This window comes from Neoarius graeffei, chromosome 14 (genome assembly GCF_027579695.1).
Source record: "Neoarius graeffei isolate fNeoGra1 chromosome 14, fNeoGra1.pri, whole genome shotgun sequence".
NCBI classification, from domain to species: Eukaryota; Metazoa; Chordata; class Actinopteri; order Siluriformes; family Ariidae; genus Neoarius; species Neoarius graeffei.
This window is the reverse complement of record NC_083582.1, coordinates 69,515,131-69,537,999: the sequence shown is the minus strand read 5'-3', so window position 1 is coordinate 69,537,999 and position 22,869 is coordinate 69,515,131. Positions and strand designations below refer to the sequence as shown.

Below are 22,869 nucleotides of genomic sequence, written 5' to 3'. Positions count from 1 at the left end.
TTACATGCCAAGTGGGATCTTGAAATGCTCTTAACCTCCTAGGGCTTAGCGGTCACATGCGTGGACAGCACTTTATGGAAATTCGGAACAAGAATCCACATATGTGGACATACTTTTTCTCTAAAAGTACATCTTATCAAAAGATGATGCTTAGTTTTTATTCTAATCAGGTTCTAATAAGCCCAAATAGCAAAGAGAAATAAAAAATGCATGTAAAAAAACAGCTTGGGCCTTAGGAGGTTAATCTTGGAAAAATTAGAATAATTAAATGCAGAGTGGAATTGTAAATGCTTGGAATCTTGAAATCCTGTGGAATCGTAAAATGCAGAGTAGAATTTTGGAAGGCTTGGAATAATTAAATGCAGAATGGAATCATTAAATGCTCAGAAATTTACATTTTACAATGTTTGTTTCAGTGCTCCAATTTTCTAAATGCTCCAAACCTTGAAATGGAAGCAACGCTGGAGTATTTGAGACTTATTTACGTATTGGCCGGGCCTGTTGTAAATTTGATTACGAGCACTGTGTTAGCAATCTTCATTTTCTGTCGTATACTGCAGGCAGTCCCACGCTCGCAGCCTTACAGAATGACTTTACTTTTACAGAGATTACACCAGAACAGTTAAAATAATAAATTAGGCACTCAGCAAATTATGAATCTTTGTGTGCTTAAATAGTGATATAACTGATCATCAGTGTTGGGCAGTAACGCGTTACTGTAATTTGAATACTTTCCACAGTAACGGTAATGTAACAGATTACAATTTCTAAAATGGTAATTATATTGCAGTTACTAATCCAACTATCACCTCGTTACCTGAACACAATCTGAATTTTGTCCTAGAGAGACTATCTTACTATGACGTGAATGCACAGCAGGTCAAGCAATGATGGAGGACGAGCTAGTGGAAGAGAAATTTGCTTTCCAAAGTTGGAAATACTGACATTATTTTTGAATTTGTGACAACAAAGAACATTGTCGTCTGTTGTAAAGTCTGTATAGATAGTTTTCACATGACGTCACAGAGTCGGGGATTCCCTAGTGGCGGCCATCTTGCGGGTCAAGCTTACCGTACGGGTGACTGAGCACACATTGTAACGCGCGAGTACAAAGTCTTCAAAAGAACCCAAGCAGGCTATTTAAAGCTAGCAATGGTGCACACCTGTTGTATTCACGGCTGTCGTAATAGGTCAGATGATGAAGTCAAGCGGAGATTTTATGGAATTCCCACTGTACGGGAGCATGAAGGCGAGCAAACAAACAAACTCGGCATACAAAGGAGAAATCTATGGCTTGCGAGAATCAACCGCAAGGATTATCAGCCTTCCAAACACAGCAAAGTCTGCTCCGATCATTTTATAAGTGGTAAGTTGTTTAAATAAACAATCAACTGTGTTTAAATTTGTTTTTGGAAACCAAAACATCATGTGAACAATCTCTGGAGAATGGCTAACTGGAACCGCTGAGTGTATGTTTACATTGTAATGTACACTTAATATCGCATGTTTGTCACGTTTCTATTTGAAACTTGTCACTTCACTCATGCAAGGGTCATTTTTGAAAAACATTTTAGGTCTGTTCTGTATGATTTGATTTGTGTTTGAGATGCAAACAGCGCGCCTTTTGGCGGATGCCGCCTGAATCGCGCAGATCCGATTTTTTTTTTAGGGGGGTCGTTGGAGTGTCTGATTATAATTTCAAAGTAAATTCTGTATTAAAATTACTAAATAAGCAAATCTGTTACAGTCCATGAAACAGGAAGTATAAGGATGAGAAAAAAAACAGTTTAAATTGGAAAGCTGCGCACATTTGCGCAGCCCGAGCGGTGTGCAGGACTGCGCAAATGTGCGCAGCTTCCCGATTTAATCTGTTTTTTTCCTCATCCTTATACTTCCTGTTTCATGGACTGTAACGGATTTGCTTATTTAGTAATTTTAATACAGAATTTACTTTGAAATTATAATCAGACACTCCAACGACCCCCCTAAAAAAAAAAAATCGGATCTGCGCGATTCAGCCGTGAAAAAGGCGGCATCCGACAAAAGGCGCGCTGTGAATATATAAAGTTGTATATATCAGACAGCCTTTAAAGTTTGATGAAGTCAGTTTCAGGCTTTGGAGCAGGCTTTGGCAGTTTCAGGCTTTGGCAGCCCTGCATAGTCACTTGAAAATGCATCTTTGTCCACTTCATAGGGGTCAATTCCCCCAATCAAGGCCAGTTTGGCTGCATACCGTTGTCGTAAGATGTCATCTAATGTATCTATATACTTCTGTTTGCTTGATTTTGCCGACATTGATCTTTATTTTAGAAAACTGACTATATAACTTCATAAATTCGTCCGAGATAACGTAGCCGGTAGTGGCGATGGTCCGTTTTGTTTGCCCCAGAAGATGGCGGCTGGAGGGTGTTCCCCAGAATACCGTGACGTCAGTGAAAACTATCTATAGCAGCAAAACACTTCCAGCTGCGAAAAATACATCATTGAATTTATTGAAGCATCTGATGCGGCAAGACAGCAATGTGAAACTTGTGGGAAAAAAAAAAAAAACACCGGCGCTGATGGAGATGCATGCACTCCGGCTAAACAACAACAACTGGACTTCAGAACAGAAACCGGTGGTAGAGAGAAGTGGAAAGGATGTTGTAGAAAGACCCTGATATGGGTGGAGCACAGACGCACGGCAGGCGGTTGTTTGCGACTTAATTATTTTCTTTATTGCTGCTTTTCAGCACACAACTCAGACTCTCTCTCACAGACACACACGTGCACAGGCTACTAGCAAGCCCTCGGCGCCGACCTCCCCTTCTCACTCTCCTTTTATAGGGCGCGGTCACTGGAGGAGACACACAAACACACGTTAATTGACAACAGGTGTCGTGACACGACCACTCACCTTCCCTGACTCCGCCCTCCATTCACAGACTGCCGCTCAACCACGCCCCCGCTGCCACGGATGTGAATAAGCTCGTCGCTGACTATATCGTAGAAGAGATGTTACCTGTTTCCACTGTTGACTCACCCACATTTTGACGCATTATAGAGAAAATACCCACAAAGAGCAATGCTCGGCTGCTGCAGAGAAAGACCTTTGCTGACTACCTTGAGAGCGAATATGTGGTGATGGAATCTAATTTGAAGGCCAAACTCAGAGAGGTAAAATTTCTGTCCACCACAGCCAACAACAAAAGCCTCAATAGAAATAAAACTTCAATAGACTTCAGTGAATACATTTGTAGAATGAGCTCAGCAGGTTGTATGTCACGTTTTCAGAAGGGGGGTAGCAAAAGTAATGTAACTAATTACTTTTGACACCAAGTAATCAGTAAAGTAATTTGATTACTTTTTAAAGATAGTAATTGGTAAAATTAACTAATTACTCTTCCTGAGTAACTTGCCCAGCACTGTTACTTCTGTTTCTCATCATAACTTAAGACAGTCTTAAAGCAGACACATATGGAAAAGTCATTCAGGCAACACTTAATAAAACAGCTCTTAATAAACAAATATATATAATATGGAAATGAGTGTTTTTCTGGGAAATACGCCACTCATATTTCTCATTTGAGCTCCATCCAGGACATGGAGAACCAAAACCGTGACCTAAACCTCTGTATGTCATTTGCAAGGAAATCAATGAATTGTTTTGACAAATTTGAGTACTTCTCGTTTGTGAATGTGTCTATATAATAAAAAGAACATCACATTTTGGCTTGAAGATATGAAGTTTATCTTCTCGTGTTGTAAAACTTGCATTTTCATCCAAAATGCATCGCGGATCTGACTGACGTTTTCCCCGTTATTTCACTCTGATGACGTCACTCTCAGTGTTTTCCCGCTGACTAGATGTGGGTTGGCGAAATGGCGAACCGGTTCAAAATTAAAATTCTTTTGATTAACGTGCGTATTTTATTTGTGTGTGTGGATCTTTGCGCAAACATGTAATGTTCTTTATATTATATAGACACATCCACAAAAAAAAAAAACATGTTAATCAAAAGAATTTTAATTTTGAACCAGTTCACCATTTTGACAACACACATCTAGTCAGCAGGAAGTGACATCTTCGGAGCGAAATAATGGGAAAAACATCACTGAGATCCATCACTCAAATCGCGGCACACACGTGTTCACACACTCCCACATTCAGACAGAGAGTAAATAATCTTTCTAGTATGCGCGCTCTCTCTCATATATACAGTGTGTGTGTATGTATGTGTGTGTGTGTATATATATATATATATATATATATATATATATATATATATATATATATATGTGTGTATATATGAGTGATTCCACGCTTATGGGTACTGAAATGGGGACATGAACTTATTTTTAAAAATTCACCTAAAACCATTTCTTTTTTTACCATCAGGTCACAAAACATGTAATCTTTAATGAATGATATGTTAAAAGATAACTTTAATTTTCTGAGATGTAATAAAAACATATTTGTATGCCAAAGTCAAGCCTATGAGTTCCAAAATGATGTCTGTTCCATTACTTCTGTTACGATTGTCCATCTCGCGTCTGTTACAAATTAATTACAATCTAGCTATATACCATGTTAATCTTATTGAAAGAATGTGTATGTTTATTCTACTACACATGTTTATTAATTATATTTGCTAAAACATCACCTTCCTATGTTTCAAAAAGTAATTCTACATTGTTAAAATTGAGAATATATATGTCCACAACACTTCTGTTACGTTCTGACTCTGGCATATAAATATGTTTTTATTACATCTCAGAAAATTAAAGTTATCTTTTAACATATCATTCATTAAAGATTACATGTTTTGTGACCTGATGGTAAAAAAAGAAATGGTTTTAGGTGAATTTTTAAAAATAAGTTCATGTCCCCATTTCAGTACCCATAAGCGTGGAATCACTCATATATATTTATATCTATTTTAATAGAATTGTCAAACTGTGGAACTCTACTTGTAACTATGCCCCTAAAATCTGTTTTTCTACTCCGACCTCTTTTCAAACCTACGTCAGGCAAACCTTGTTCCACCTTCTGGAAAACACTTTCGATGTCGATCGGCCGTGCACTTGGTCGTTTGTGAGATCGTGCCCTTGTCATCGTTAGAGTTTAATATCTGTATCATGTTAATTGTCCTTTTTTAGCTTACCTTAATTGTGTTTATTCATTTATACATAGTTTTAATTATTTGGGCGGTGCCTTGCATGGGTACTTTCGGGTCCCGTTTGTGCCGACCCCTTTGGGTGGCTTTCTTGTCAGTTATTTTTATTTATTTATTTTATTTATTTATTTTTTTGCTCATTTATTTTTTGTATTTTTGTAATTTGATGTGAGAAGTCATGCCCAATAAAGCAATAAAAAAAAATATATATATATATATACACACACACACACACACACACACACACACACATATTAGCAGGGCTGGACATTAACTTTTAAACCCACTTCCCCCCAGTATTATCACTTTCTCCCACCCCCAATTTTGAGAGTACTACTTTTTTTTTTTTTAACTGTAGAATAGTTGTGAATTGCAACATAAAATTAAGCTCACACACACATTGAGTTGAAGTTTGGTTATTGGTTATTTTTTACATGTAACGGACAATAACAATTTTCTCCAAAATAGTTTTTCCTGCCTTTGTCGATTTATTTCCATTTCACATGCATGCAGCTGTTGTAAAGTTCAATGTGTTTGTGTAGAACTCTCTCAGACTGTAGGCTCATTATTCAATAATGTAAAAATCATAAAATTGAAATCTATAACAAAGTTTGTATGAAGAAAACAATAGGGTGCCAAGACTTTTGAACATTACTGTGTTTAAGAATATTTATATATCGTTTGTTTTTTGTGTTTTGTGTTGTGTTTTTTGTTATATCATCCACCTCTAGATTAAAAAAAAAAACCTGCGCTGCCTCATGACAGACAGGATAATGTTTGAGTTTAAAATTATTGTTTAGTGTGTAGGTTGTGGGTGTTTTATTCAGACCTGGCAACCTGTAACTGAATCAGTGCAGCCAGTCTGTCGTGACGCAGCGGGTGTTTTTTTTTTTAATAAATAAACCTAGAGGTGGATGATATAACCAAAAAAAAAAACCCAGTATATAAATATTTTGCACAGGACTGTGTTCCTCTGATAACAGAAACAAAGCTCCAGCTCTCTCTGCTCTTAATCTGTTCTGTTCTTTCAGGATTTATTGCGCATGTCGCTCCTTGTTGAGTTTTTTCTTATGTCCAAGTTGTTTGAAACCAATCTGCGTTTTCTGTGTCGAATAAGGAAGCGGCTTCAACTTTAAGAAAATCAAACACTTTCATGAAGGAGCTAACTCGAATGCGAGCAGAAAAAAATAAAATGAGATTCTTAAGCAAACTCTTCCATCCTCACTTCCGACTTTGTTTTTGTAAAATACATTTTAAATACAATCGTGAATTTCTCTGGAGTTTCCAGCCTGAGCTCCTCTCTTCGTATTCTTTAACCACTCATTTCCTCGTTGTTCTTGAAGCATTTTCTTCTATTTGTTAATGTTTTTCTTGATAGCGGGGAGACGCCTTTTATCGATTTCTCTGTTTGAAGAAGCAAAAACGGCGCAAAAATTAACCATATTGAAGACGGATTAAATTTTGCTTGCATGAAAGACGGTGTCTGTCTGACCCCAGCTGTAATTATCACGTGATGCGTGACGTCATGCACAAGGGGTCTATAAACAGTACACGTACCATACGACAACAGCGGGGGATATAAAATAACTTGCAAAGCAGTAAACAAAACCGAGACTAAGAAAACAGCCAAGACATGACGGCGGATACGTAGCGAGGGACGCTTTTAGGAACTGAAATCAAAAAGCCTAATTTTTGTGGTGCTAGTTCGTAATAGATGCTCATTCCAACTTGCCCGGTTGGGCACGTCAGGGACATAGCCCACTTGCCCAAATGCATGTTTCACTTGTCCCGGGCAGTCGGGCAGTCCTTAATGTCAAGCCCTGATTACACTTTTCATTGTGCCACTGTTTGCTTATTAGCAGCTGAGTGTGACGTGAGACAGAATAGAAGGAAGATGAGTGTTTTGTGAGATTTGAAACACTTTAACCTCTCCGTGGCTTTGGTGGCTTCTCCAGAGATGTGGATTCCTTATTTGCGCATGTGTGTGTTGCACTACAGAGTCACTTTGTCCTCTTACCCCTCAGACTGAAAGTGCTGAGTCAGAATGCAAAATGACATCCTTACCATGCCTCCCTCCCCCCTACACGCACACACACAGAGGACTTGGACCAGAGCCTTTGCATGCATTGCCCTCCACCATCATCCTTCATTCATGTATCTCCTTGTAATTACAGGCTTAAATGAATCATACATTTCTTTTCACTTTGTGTCCTTTTTTTTTTTTTTTTTTGAAGTACAGTTGCTTCAGATGTACAACCCCGATTCCAAAAAAGTTGGGACAAAGTACAAATTGTAAATTAAATGGAATGCAATGATGTGGAAGTTTCAAAATTCCATATTTTATTCAGAATAGAACATAGATGACATATCAAATGTTTAAACTGAGAAAATGTATCATTTTTAAAGAGAAAAATTAGGTGATTTTAAATTTCATGACAACACCACATCTCAAAAAAGTTGGGACAAGGCCATGTTTCCCACTGTGAGACATCCCCTTTTCTCTTTACAACAGTCTGTAAACGTCTGGGGACTGAGGAGACAAGTTGCTCAAGTTTAGGGATAGGAATGTTAACCCATTCTTGTCTCATGTAGGATTCTAGTTGCTCAGCTGTCTTAGGTCTTTTTTGTCGTATCTTCCGTTTTATGATACGCCAAATGTTTTCTATGGGTGAAAGATCTGGACTGCAGGCTGGCCAGTTCAGTACCCGGACTCTTCTTCTACACAGCCAGGATGCTGTAATTGATGCAGTATGTGGTTTGGCATTGTCATGTTGGAAAATGCAAGGTCTTCCCTGAAAGAGACGTCGTCTGGATGGGAGCATATGTTGCTCTAGAACCTGGATATACCTTTCAGCATCGATGGTGTCTTTCCAGATGCGTAAGCTGCCCATGCCACACGCACTAATGCAACCCCATACCATCAGAGATGCAGGCTTCTGAACTGAGCGCTGATAACAACTCGGGTCGTCCTTCTCCTCTTTAGTCCGAATGACACGGCATCCCTGATTTCCATAAAGAACTTCAAATTTTGATTCGTCTGACCACAGAACAGTTTTCCACTTTGCCACAGTCCATTTTAAATGAGCCTTGGCCCAGTGAAGACGTCTGCGCTTCTGGATCATGTTTAGATACGGCTTCTTCTTTGAACTATAGAGTTTTAGCTGGCAACGGCAGATGGCACGGTGAATTGTGTTCACAGATAATGTTCTCTGGAAATATTCCTGAGCCCATTTTGTGATTTCCAATACAGAAGCATGCCTGTATGTGATGCAGTGCCATCTAAGGGCCCGAAGATCACGGGCACCCAGTATGGTTTTCCGGCCTTGACCCTTACGCACAGAGATTCTTCCAGATTCTCTGAATCTTTTGATGATGATATGCACTGTAGATGATGACATGTTCAAACTCTTTGCAATTTTACACTGTCGAACTCCTTTCTGATATTGCTCCACTATTTGTCGGTGCAGAATTAGGGGGATTGGTGATCCTCTTCCCATCTTTACTTCTGAGAGCCGCTGCCACTCCAAGATGCTCTTTTTATACCCAGTCATGTTAATGACCTATTGCCAATTGACCTAATGAGTTGCAATTTGGTCCTCCAGCTGTTCCTTTTTTTGTACCTTTTAACTTTTCCAGCCTCTTATTGCCCCGTCCCAACTTTTTTGAGATGTGTTGCTGTCATGAAATTTCAAATGAGCCAATATTTGGCATGAAATTTCAAAATGTCTCACTTTCGACATTTGATATGTTGTCTATGTTCTACTGTGAATACAATATCAGTTTTTGAGATTTGTAAATTATTGCATTCCGTTTTTATTTACAATTTGTACTTTGTCCCAACTTTTTTGGCATCGGGGTTGTACACTGTGTCTGCTAAAGTGGAGTTTTAAAATGTGTATGTATCATGAAAGCCAACTATTTCTGAGGGTTTTGTTTGGCCAAGGATCATTTCACTGTGAAACCGCAGCAGATCCAGATATCTTTTCAGAACAGCAAGGACCATGACTAGTTGACAGTCTTGCATTGTTATATAGTGTTACAGTCTTGGTTGGGCTATTTATTTCACTCTGAGGAGCATTCAGGCATTGGACATGCGGCTTGGGCTGAACAAGGTGGTGGTTTTTACACAGTGGCATTTCTGATCTTGCATTAGATGAGCTCTGCACACAACAAGCTTGTCACACTCACCAGAACTTTAGAATAATACAGCCTGTCTCCTTACTCCTACGTACACAAGCTTTAGTGACTTGCTCTCTTCTCCCCCCCACACACACACAGACACACAACCATCTGTTTAAAAGCTTATATCTGCTACTTATGGGTGATTTTTACCCATCCAGGCTGTGTTGATGGAGATTGGGAGATTCTGTTGGCCTTGTTTACTTGCAAATGAAGACAGTTAAATCATGAAGGGACTGGATAAATACACGTCATAACATTGTGCTGTATCTCGTGTCTTTTATTTGTTCATTTTCCATCCCTCTTCCTGTGAAAATGTAGATGGATGGAATGCTTGCGTTCACACATCCATTTCTTAGGCATCCGTATTAATCCTCTGTGTACATTTACTTTTAGTAAGTGTTCACTGGAATCCTCTCTAGTCATTATTATTATTATTGGCTCAGCCTTTGGTCAAAGCCTATAGAGGCACCTGTCTAACCAAATTCAAGCGTGTTTAATAATGTAATTGGCGTGCCACCCTCAGGTAACGATTCCGCAGTCACGGTATGGCACCACAGCATACCGTGGCTGAGTGATCTCGAGTGCTGTCCAGGAAAGGAACAGATTTTGTGACGTCGGTTCGAATCCTGCCGTCAACGTATTTCTGAGCAGGCTATTTTTTCTATTTATGTACCATAGCTTCTGTCTGTCTGTCAGACAAAGGCTGAGCTCAGACCTACACAGGTCTCTAGTTGTTGTTGTTATTATTATAATAGTAAATGATATTTTGTTGAAGCTCAAAGTTGACACTTCAGTTATACTTTGTCCCTACTCGCACTGAAAACCATATATTTTTTGCTGTTATGCTGTAAGGGCGTCCTGTGTGAATGAGAGCAAAACAGCAAAGTCAAAATATCAATCCTAGCAACCTATTAACATTTATGGAAATATTTTGTTTTCGTGGGTTCTAGTGGGAATTGGAGCTATCAGATTTTCCGGTCGTGAAGTTGCTACTGTTGATGTAAATGAAGATGTAGTGATATCGTGATGGAACTAGTCATACTGCCTCATTGTAAAGCAACCAGCAGCATGACATTACATTATATGACAGGCATTTAGCAGATGCTCTTATCCAGAGCGACATACAACATACCCAGAGCAGCCTAGGGAGCAGTTGGGGGTTAGGTGCCTTACTCGAGGACACTTCAGCCATTCCTGCTGGTCTAGGGAATTGACCAAGCAATCTTTTGGTCCTGAAGCTGCTTCTCTAACTTTTAGGCCATGGCTTCCCTACCCATGATCAAACAACTTGGCAACAATGCGGCAAACTCAAAACAACAGGCATCAGAAGATATAAGCAAAAAAAAAATGTCATAAATAGATTTGACTTGAACAAAACAAATGTTCAGAAACAGGAAGAGAAAACTCTCTGTCTCAACAGAGATGATGCAGCCCGACTCGTATGATGTTGCTTTCTCGGTTTGGACTTTTCACAGCAATATGGATCTGCCGCCTCATGAATTATACATCATATCCGATCAGGGATGGTTCACACATCTCGCAGAGGTTTGTGCTCCGTAGCATTCCATTAAATACAGTCAGGTGGGAATACGTGATATCCGTTACTTATGGAAGACTGAGTGGGAATGACAATTTATCTATTCCGTGTTGTTTTTACCTCATACGATAATGGATTCTGTATATCAAAAAGGCTTCAAGCTCATAAGGCATCCTGGAGATGAGGTTAATGCCATGTCTCATTAGTTGTGTATAAAAACTAGCCTCTCTTCCTCTGTACATAGTCAGGGATTCCCAAACAAGAAGGAGCACCCTCCTCTTTTTTTTTTTTTAAAGCATATTCCCTAAGAGCAATATGCCCTAGTTACCATGGAGATGTGCCTGGATGTACAACGCTGATTAAGTGAAGCGATGGTACTAGAGAGGATGTGTGTGCTCTTCTCCTCCTGTCTCGCATAGGATTTCAGTAACAGAAGTGTTGGCTTCAGAAAGAGACAGGAAAATATTGCCTTACTAATACCAGTGGCACGCACTCACATGTCTGTTCACACACTCCCACATTCAGACAGAAAGTAATTAATCTTTTTAGTATGCTCTCTCTCTCTTTTTCTGTCTCTCTCTCATACATGCTGATCAATGTGATTTTGTTCTCAATAGAAGAATTCCCTTATTCATGCTGCCTTTACATATTTTTTAAACAATATTGATGTCTCCTTTTTGGTTGGCAATTTGCCAAAGTGTCTGTGTCCTAGATTAGTCTGCTAATATTTTAAAACCCACATGCAATTTAAATATTTTGCTAGGAAATATAGTGTTAGGTGAGTATAAGAAATGGGGAAGAATGATAAAGGAATATAATATTAATTGACATGACCTTAGTGTAATGTTGAATGAGCATGTGGAGAAAGGAACTGGAGGCTAAATGGTTAATTATAAGGGAGAATGGTGTTTGGGAAGTATCAGGGTTGTGGATAAGCAGGTGCAGTTATATAATTTAGTATAACTGTGAACATGCATCTTCTGATGTTGCCTCTGGACACATTCTCAGTGATGTTCCTGGAATCATTGGGTGTTTCAGGTCTTTCAATATCATACACCCTCTTCCAGGTGATCCAGCCAGGGCTGATCAGACCCCAGCTTGTGTCCAGGTGGCTAGCTACTGGCTCCATGGCTGTCCTCTTTTGAGCCACAGCCATCTTGAGGCTCTCTTTGCTGCATTGGTAATACCGTGGATGGCTCTCCTTTTCCTCTCTCCTACGATGCCCAGATTGCTAAAGGCTCTGACTAGGGCATGAGCTGCAAATCCTCTGCACCCTACTTCTACTCGGAGACACCTTGCTCTCCATCCAGCCTGCTGACAGGTGTTAACCAGCTCCACGTACTTTGAAAGCTTCCTTTCGAAGGATTCTTTCAAGCAATCTTCCCATGAAACTGTCAGCTCCAGCATCACAGCTTACTTGGTTGACTCAGACACTAGGACAATGTCTGGTCGCATGGTGGTGGCTGCGATGTGGCTGGGGAACTTCAGCTGTCGTCCAATGTCAACCAACAGCTGCCAGTCCCGTGCCGAGGTAAGGATGCCTGCTGATGCTGTTCTTTTGGTAGGACTAGGCTGCTTTCCCGCTCTGACAAAGGCGATGGTGTTCTTGGAGGGTTTGCACCCCTTGGCCAAATCATGTCCTGTGCTGATGGCTTCAGCAATGGACTCCAGGACCTGATCATGCCTCCATCGGTACCGTCCCTCTCCAAGTGCCTTTTTGCAGCAACTGAGGATGTATTCCAGGGTTCCTCGCTTGGAACACAGAGGGCATGCTGGTGACTCTGCAGTGCCCCATGTGTGCAGGTTCACTGGACTTGCAAGTACATCGTACACTGCCTAGATGAGAAATTTGATGTGGTGAGGCTCAGCCCAGGTCACTTTCCTGTCAACCGCATCCTCCCATCTTGTCCACGCTCCCTGCTTCTTCATCCCCACTTCCCTGCAGGATCTTATCTCCTCCACTGCTGCCCTCACTTCCTCCTGGACTAGGTAATGCCCTTCCTTCCCTCTGATGGTGTTCATTTGAGCGGTCGGGAAAGATCCTAGCCCATTTCGGCTTTGAGCAACCACTCCCACCAACCTCCTGTGGAGCAGCCTTGCCTCTGCCTCCTGAACTGCATCCTGTGGTTATAAAACCATATATATTACTCTGTGATTCTAAGTTACTTGGATAAAGTAGTACAATGTTCAGCGAGTACAAGGGATAACATTAAGAGAATATCTGGTGAATATACGGGAGTAAAGTGTTGAGTATAAAAGATGAGTTTAAGAGAGTAATGTGTTCACTGAGTATAATGGATGGGGATAAGATAGTATAGGACTTAAGGGGATAGGACTAGTTTTCTGCAGTTATAATGGAATTGGATACGGGAGTACTGCATTTATTGAGTGTAAGGGATGAGAATAAGAGCATATGGCATTCAGTGCATATAAGAGATGAGGATATGGGAAGACAGTGTTTTGTAATTATAATGATTTGGATATTATGTTAAGAGATGAGGATAGGAGGGTATAGCATTGCATGAGTCTAAGGGATGATAAGAGAATGTAGTGTTAAAGGAGTATAAGGGATGAGGATCAGGGGGTACAGTGTTCAGTGAGGATAAGGGATGGGGATAATATTCAGTGAGGACAAGGAATGGGGATAACGGAGTATAGATTTTGCTGAATATAAGGGGTTATAGTGTTCTGTGAGGATAAGGGAGTATCATGTTTGGTGAGTATAAGGGATCAAGGTAAAGGAGTGCAGTATTCAGTGATTACAAAGGATTTGGATGAGGTACCGTAAGTTGTTGGGCAAGTAAGGGAGGAGGATAAGAGTATAGTTTTTGGTGGGTAAGGGATGAGGATAAAAGAGTACAGTGTTTGGTGGGTAAAGGGCAAGGAATATAGAGTATAGTGTTTTGGTAGGTAAAGGACAAGGATAAAAGAGTCTAGTGTTTGGCAGGTAACGGGTGAGGATAAAAGAGTCTAGTGTTTGGCAGGTAATGGGTGAGGATAAAAGAGTCTAGTGTTTGGCAGGTAATGGGTGAGGATAAAAGAGTCTAGTGTTTGGCAGGTAAGGGGCGAGGATAAAATAGTATAGTGTTTGGCAGGTACAGTAAGGGATAAGGATAAAATGGTATAGTGTTTGGCAGGTAAGGTGCGAGGATAAAAGAGTCTAGTGTTCGGCAGGTAATGGGTGAGGATAAAAGAATCTAGTGTTTGGCAAGTAAGGGATGAGGATAAAATATAGTGTTTGGTGGGTAAGGGGCGAGGATAAAAGTATAGTGTTTGGCGAGTAAGGGATGAGGATAAAATAGTATAGTGTTTGGTGGGTAAGGGGCGAGGATAAAAGTATAGTGTTTGGCGAGTAAGGGATGAGGATAAAATAGTATAGTGTTTGGCACCAAGAGATGAGGATAAGAGTATATTGTTCAGTGGGTAAGGGATGATGATCAGGGAGTATAGTTTTTATGTGAGTACAGTATAGAAGAATATGGTGTGTGGTGCATGTATTGATGTGTTGAGTCTATTGATGAATGTGTCTAGTGTATCGGATGTGTGCTTGTATCAGCAGAAATACTCATCCCAGCCCTTCAGATCACCTCTTCAATGAAGAAGAGTCCTGAATCTCAGCCCCCTCTCCCTGCTTGATTTTATTCCCCTTTTGTTTCTGTTAAGAGTCATTAAGCATTGCTCATTTGAGCTTGTCTGTCAGATAAAGAGCCAGATAAATTAGTCAGCTTGTATTCTGTGGCTGAGGTAGCTAACTAATGATATTGGTGATATACAAGATCCCACTTTAGAGCATGTCTTCAAAATTAATTCCAAAAGAAATTATACCTAATAGGTTAGTAAATTATGAAACGTGTACTGCAATAAAATAATAGCATAAATTTTCTCTTGTGATCACTTACTAATCACTCACTGTACATTGTAACACACAACATACAGTACTAGCGCATCACAAAGAATTGGAATATTGGGAAAAAAGTTGATTTTTTTTGTAATTTAGTTCAAAAAGGTAAACTTTCATATATTCTGTATTCATGACATGTAAAGTGAAATATTTCAAGGGTGTTTTTATTTTTTATTTTGATGATTATAGCTTGTAGCTCATGAAAATCAGAAATCCAGTGTCTCAAAATATTAGAATATTTAATTCTGAGTTTGAGTAAAACAGTATAAATACCGTGTATCTCTCAGTCTAGTTCAGTACACACAACCACAATCATGAGGAAGACTGCTGACTTGACAGTTGTCCAGAAGACAATCATTGACACCCTCCACAAGGAAGGTAAGCCACAGAAGGTCGTTGCTGAAAAGGCTGGCTGGAGAAGGTGCACAAGCAGCAGAGATGACCGTGGCTTTGAGAGGATTGTCAAGAAAAGTCAATTCAAGAACTTGGGAGAGCTTCACAAGAAGTGGACTGAGGCTGGTGTCAGTGCATCAAGACTAATCACATGCAGACATCTTCAGGAAACGGGCTACAACTGTCGTATTCCTAATATCAAGCCACTCCTGAACCAGAGACAATGTCAGAAGTGTCTTACCCGGGTGAAGGAGAGAAAGAACTAGACTGTTGCTCAGTGGACTTGATCAAACCCAATGGACCAGCACCAGTAGATGACATGGCAGACTGCGGAACCTTCACACTGGACTTCAGACACCTTGGATTCTGTGCCTCTCCACTCTTCCTCCAGACTCTAGGACCTTGATTTCCAAGTGAAATGCAAAATTTACTTTCATCTGAAAAGAGGACTTTGGACCACTGAGCAAGGAGTTCTCTGTTCATACCAAAGGTGTTCAGTCAGGTTGAGGTCAGGGTTCTGTGCAGGCCACTCAAGTTCTTCCAGTCCATCCTTGGCAAACCATGTCTTCATTTCTCATTTGTGTACAGGAGCATTGTCATGCTGGACCAGGTTTAGACCTCTTAGTTCCAGTGAAGGGAAATTGGACTGCTAGAGCATACCGTACAAAGGCATCCCATACAATTATCTGCTTCCAGCTTTGTAGCAGCAGTTTGGAGAAGAACCATATGTGGGTGTGATAGTCAGATGTCCCCAAGCTTTCGGCGGTATAGTATATATTTAGATGTGTTGCACCAATATCCAATTAAATCAGCTCTTCTTAATCTCTAAACTGTGGAAGTTCCCAGTGGTAGAAATGAGCAACCACCAGGAATATTTTGCATATTTTTAGGTGTTCAAGCATGTGTGATCCTCTGGGATACAGCATTTATTTGACATAATCTCTCATCTTTATGTGGGCAGTAAACTTGACAAGTCTGAAACATTTAATGGTTTGTTAGTCATATTATCAGTTCTGTTCAAGAGCCACACCTAATTTTTTTTTTAAGGTTAAATTAGTTATTATTATTATACCCCCGCTCCGGGGGGGGGGGGGGGATATACTGGTTTACCTCTGTCCGTCCGTATCACTGTCTGTCCGAAACACCCTTTTTCTCAGCAACCACAAATCGTAGCCACTTGGTATTTGGTCCCAAACTTCAGCTTGGGGTTCTATACCGTGTGTACTGTTTTCAGGTCTGTCGCACATCAACTTCCTGTTTACCAACTTAATGTGTTTACGAAACATATAGGGTGGATTTACAAAATTTTCATAACATTTTTCTTAGCAACTACAAATCACAACTGCTTGATATTTGGTACCGAGCTTCAGCTTGGGGTCCTATACCGTGTATACCGTTTTCAGGTCTGTCGCACATCGACTTCCTGTTTACCGACTGAATGTATTTATGAAAAATATAGCGTGGATTTCGAAAAATTTCGTAACACTTTTCTCAGCAACTACAAATCATAACTGCTTGATATTTGGTAGCGAGCTTCAGCTTGGGGTTCTATACCGTGTGTACCGTTTTCAGGTCTGTCGCACATCGACTTCCTGTTTACCGACTGAATGTATTTACGAAACATATAGGGTGGATTTTGACGCTGTTTCAAGAAGCAAAATGCTATTTCAAAGTGACAGTTTACCAGGATGCTATTTGAAATCCCTGGCGAGAGGCACTGCTCTTTACTTACTTGTTTCAGGGTTCATTATTTGTTGAAGCCAACATTCATAATAAGTGTCCTATTCCTTCGATTGCTTGCATTCTGATATAAGCGAGAGTATACGCAAGTTAACAGTAGCTCACAGTTGATCTTGTTCATTCTGTTTTATTTACTTCGCATTTGGTTGAAGTTGAAATGGTTAAAAGGTCAAGAACATACCATTTTTGTCAGTGCATTTGCACTAAGAGTGGGGTCTCTGCAGGAGGTAACGTTACATGGTTCCACTCGTATCAGCTGGTGCTTTCATTTCTGACCATGAAAAAAATAGGCTACATCTGATGGGAACTCAAGCTCAAAGTGGGATTTTTATTTATTTATTTATTTATTTTTAAACCCACTATTAACAAACCATCCACTATTGCATCCACTCTGGTCAACCACATGACCTGCTGTAAAGTCTCCTATTCCCATTGTTTCCTCTCATCAGACACTCGGATCTAAATCCAGTACTAAAAGGAGGCTCAGTAAATTTCAGTATTGGCTCTTTGGACAGTATTTACGGCTTTGCGAGATGCTAGCTGGTCATTTGTGCTGATTGTACTGTATGTGCTTGTGTTTGTGGAATTGCACTGTAAAACAATACGAGTTACACAGTATGTTTCCACATTAATCCGGTTGCGGAGTCTGAATCAGCATGAGATTTGGTTTGTTTCCTCACTGCACATAATAAACAAACTAAAAAGGGGAAAAACAAATCATTATCTGAGGGGTCTATAGAGATGAAAGACATGAGTAAGATTCATTCATTTAGTCAGAGATATGGTCATGAAAAAATTAAACGAACATTTTACTAAGTGCACAAAGAAATCATCACTGTCCTGGAGAACACTGCTCAAAAAATTAGTAGATAATTATATCCATGACTCTATTTAAAACGTTTTGTGTCCCGCATCCAGTGTTTCTTTTCTCCTTTCGTTCGGTGGTCCAGATTGCAGATTTCCTTACCAGCTGTGTTCTCACCTGCCTAAACAAACGACAGCAAAGTAGAGACTACACGAGGGTACAGTTCAAACAGAGTAAATGCTGCATATGTGAAATTGCCCTGAGTGTACAGGAGAGGTGCTGGGTCCACTTTGGCTGAAATATACTGTGCATTAGCGCTCACTGCTAATGGAGAGGGACTTGCTTTTTTTTTTTTTTAAAGAATTGTGTGTGTGTGTGTGTGTGTGTGTGTGTCTGAGACAGAGAGAGGAGAAAGCAGGAATATCCTCGTGTTTTGCCTCCGCTCAGCTATGTAGGCCATTCCTAATTATCACTGTAAGATTCACTCACAAACGGAATGAAAAGCGGAACAATTCAGAGAGGAGCGTGAACAAAAAATAACAGCCGTGTCAGTTATAATGCTCAGGGTTTACAGATCTTGCTGTCAGCATCTGAAAGCCTCTTTGCTTCTCTGGAATGTTCCGTCACCTTTTGTATGCAGTGTTATTGCCAGAAATACAGCAGAGGCAAGACGATGAGCACTGTGGGGGTGTTATGTAAAAGGAAAAAAAAGTTGATGAAATATTAAGATGGGCAAAGGCTGTGCTGCAGAAGTTTAACCTTGCATATAAGAATGGATATGGATCTACCCTAGAACGGACTTTAACACTTATCATCAATGCAAATAATTTCTCTCTCTCTCTCTCTCTCTCTCTCTCTTAACCCACTCATCCATTCAATCCACCTGTCTGTCCATGTATCCATTTCTAAATATATCTTTATGAAAAATGCTTGTAACTTCTGTGTTTAAAAAGGCCAAGAGATTGTTCTGACATTATTGGAAACGGTGATTATGGGCAATTACATTCTCAAGCGTGGGTCAACGTGTGACATGCTGTGATAATGCACCTTTATTCCCACTGTTCATCATAGCGTAGCCATTATTGTTGCAGTTCTCTGATCTTTTTCTGATTTTCATGTGCCGATTGGTCTCCTGTTAATAGCATGTAATATCACCACCTTCCCACTTTAATATTTGGGGAAGAACAGGGGGTTTTTTTCCATTATGGACCCTTCGGGTGTAGCCTGCTGCATTAATTAAACCCAATAGAAGGTGTGTTTGCCTTCTCATTCTCCTTTGCTTTTGGCTTCTTCTACTCTTGCATTAGTTTTTTAGGTTGGATATGTATTCCGTCTAACAGGAAGAAACGTTATCCTGTGCATTGTTTATCTGTTATTTACAGCAGAAGTGAAGTAGCGGTTGCCATAGGCATTTTCTTCTTCCGCTCATTAGTCGCCTCACTGAAGTAGTGTGTGGAGATAATTGTGAATGCTGAAAAGTTATATAAACCTGGTGTTTTGTTTCCTGCATTTGTTTGTCTCACGTTCTCACCGTTGCTTTACTGTCTCTGGCAAATTTCAGTTCTCTGTCCACTGAGAAAGCTGCTCGGCAGTGCTGATGAAAGTACAGTAATATTGCTGTTCTGAGACACACACACAAAAAAAAGCAATTAATCATTATGTTTGGACGAGTGAGTCTGATGCTCAGGAATACATCATGCGAGTGTGTGTCATGGACTTTTAAAGATTTGTTGTTGCTGAGGTTAAAGTGGACTGTACAGATGGGTGAGCACTGGGTTGGGTTCTTGACAGACAGCACTTTTTGTCGTAGCTTATCGCTTATACCAGCACTTTCAATGTAAGACAGTCTTCTGCCTTTTAATGAGATGACTCTCTCTTTCTCTCTCTCTCTCTCTCTCTCTCTCTCTCTCTCTCTCTCTCTCTCTATCTATCTATCTATCTATCTATCTACAGGGCAGTTTTGTGGCGAGTATGACAGCCACGCTCCGACAGATGGACGACTATCACTACGCTCACCTAATCAACACCTTCGGCAAGATGAGGACAGATGTGGTGGTGAGTGGTGTTTTAGAGACTTTTTTTTTCAGTGTGCCCAACACTATCGGCTCTAGTTTAATCTCTGATTAAAGGGGAACAGAGGGCAATATATAGAGTAAATATAACAATAAAACACACATTAACGAACCTTATTCAAGACTTACAAAAGTTTTTTGTTCTAAGGTTGGAAAGTTATAGTGTTTTGAAAGTAGCTCGAGCAAACTATTTCCGCAGTTTGAACAGCCCGCCATGATATTAATTTTATCCAATCAGAATGCACGTTCATTTTCTCTGCGTAACACTCATGACGTATGTATGTGCCCAGTTGTGTTGGCTCATTGAGGTTGGGACAAGCACGTGTGAATCAGAAAGTAGGATGAATTGTAAGTGATCGGCTACACAAACTGGTTCAAACTGGTACCCTTCTAAGCCATAGCCTGCTTGCAGTGTGTCTTGCGGGATCTCTTCGTATGATTCGATAGAGCTGTCGCTTTCACTTGATGCGCCCGACGCCATGATTACACGCTTCTCTCCTAGTGCAGTGGGTAGGGCTGACGTCACGGTCTTTTAAAAATGGCGACTCTTGTGCCGTTTAGCGTACCGACTATTATATTTACAATTACCAAGATATTTCGTTGTTTTCTAGTATATAAATTTGATAGAATACTTAAGAATATGTTACTTTGTCACATCAGCAACTGTATATATTATATTTGGTACCCCTTTAAAGTATTTTCTTAGTCTCTGTTCAGTCAATCAAATCAGTGCAGGAAAAGAGAATCTGAGTCAAACAACATTAGGGATATAATGGCATTACTCTTCTGCTCAGCTGTGCATTATTTCTGAACCTTGGCCCATCTCCAAAGATAGAAACACTGGAATGAAATTGTATAGCAGACCATATCAATTAGTTCACGTTGATTTATTTAAACAGCTTCACAGTGGTGTGAAAATGGTAGCTTGTCAAGTTTGTCCTGAATTATGTGAAATAATAGAGCAAGATAGGATACCAAGAATTATTTATTTTGTTCGTTTATATAATTGTTTGTTTAAAGGAGAACTGAAGGGAATTTTTTTATGATCAAAATTCTATTTATCTCATTTTATTAAATATAGGAATGCATTTTTGATCGCTATTTTGTCACTGCTATAGCAAGTTATGAGTGTTTGAAATATGCTCTGTAATATATCAGTCCGTATGTCGAAGCGATGGATGTAAACGAGATTCGTTGAGACCTGTGCGAGACATCGTAGGACGGAAGTAAAACGTACAGCGGAAGTCAAAGCGACCGACATCTGCCAACATTGTCAAAAGACACGCGCGCTCTCTTTAGAATGCTGATGTAATCAAGCCGGAAGTTGTTTGTTTTGATAGCAATCAGGAAAGTTTGAAAAAAGTAGGCAGTAATCGTCATTTAAACTCGTTTTTGTGCAATACTTCGTTTGGAAAACAGTTTTCAAAATGGCGGCACTGACACCTGGCTGACACTTGACGTTTCGAAGTCTCGCACAAATCTCGTGAAGATCGCGCGGATAAGCGACGCCTGCCGTGGACCAAACGAACTAAATTCAACATGGCTAAAAACCGAATAGGCCGATAAGTATAATATTTAATTGCAATTAGTTGCCAATACGAGTCACGATATAAGGTTATTAAAACCGAAAACGTAATCGAATAACACGTTAATTACGAAATAAAGCAAGTTTAAAAATGACTTCAGTTCTCCTTTAAATTACCAATACGGGCTACTGCTATGTCTTGACAAGACACATAACATGCATGGATATGTCTCCTCACTGTATATACAGATTCAGACACTTTTTTTGTTGTTATTTAATATACTTCCATTGTATTTACATTTATTGCATTTGGCAGACACCTTTATCCAGAGCAACTTAACATTCATCTCATTTATACAACTGAACAGTTGAGGGCCTTGCTCAAGGGCCCAGTAGTCCAAAGTCTTAACCACCGAGCTACCTATAACTGCCCATATATGCATGTCGAATGTACACACACACATAACATTTTGACTTTCTCCTAACAAATATGAACAATAAAGTATGTATTCACAAGAGCAATTAAGTTATTCCACGAAATCGAGTCGTACATGAGCTGATAGCCTATGAGGCACGAGCACCGAATCAGTTAAAAGCCATGTCCGACGAGATTGAATGGAATAACCGTTTTATTCTATCCACATTCACTGGATTTTGAGAAACAGAGCATTTTTATTTTTTGCAAATTCAATAAATAAAAACTTTATACAAAACGTCCAACAGAATAATTTCCGCTTAGAATGTAAACAAACTGGCGAAATGACAGGAGCAATTTGTAAAAAATGTTAATAATTCTTGAAAAATTAAAAAAGATACGTTCTTACCATCAAATACTTATTCCATATTTTGTTGCTTTTTTTGTATTTTTGGGAGTTTTCTTATTATTATTCTTATTATTATTATTCTTTAGGGGTTTTTGGCGGTTGGTAAACCAACTTAAAGGTGCATTACTGCCACCGACTGGGCTGGAGTGTGGAACAGGAAATATGGGGGGGGGGGGGGGGGGTCGAAGACTATATTCTTTTAGCTATTTCTGTTTCTTTTAAATACTTGATAATTTTTGGAGTTTTGTTTTTGAGTAGAGTTTTTATTTGTCCTCGGTTGATTCAGCAACACGCTCTGCCATTTTGTTTTTCTCTACTCACGGTACATGAGCTGATAGCCTTGTAGTAGAGTAGCCAGTCAGAGCGCACAGTAATTTATATTCAGTGAATGTGGATAGAATAAAACTATTTACATGAATAGGGTGGGGAAAGTACACAAGAGGGACAGAGGCTAGCAGTCATTCAAAAAGAGTTGCAGGACAACCTGAAAGCAGGAAGACCACAGTTACACAGGGAACAATAAGTAAGTCATCTCTGTTCCATCTCCACAGTCAAATTCCTCCACTAAAAAAGAAACGCACATCTAAAAGCATTTCGGCAAATGAGCACTCTGGACAGACGAAACAGAATAGAACTCTTCGGCACTAATTCATCTCATCATGTTTGGAAAAGAAGAGTTGGTGAATCAAGTCCAAGAGGAATGAGCCAATGTTGATGATAGTACATTATAGTAT

The 22,869-nt window shown here is 39.8% G+C and overlaps 1 protein-coding gene across 1 annotated transcript in view; it reads left to right on the top strand.

Moving 5' to 3' along the window:
* dock1 (dedicator of cytokinesis 1) overlaps window positions 1-22,869 on the top strand; it is a 742,670-nt gene that overhangs the window by 474,899 nt on the left and 244,902 nt on the right. The window contains exon 28 of the mRNA XM_060940282.1: window positions 19,668-19,769. Within this exon, the coding sequence (XP_060796265.1) occupies window positions 19,668-19,769 (102 nt within the window). The remainder of the gene's footprint in view (window positions 1-19,667; window positions 19,770-22,869) is intronic.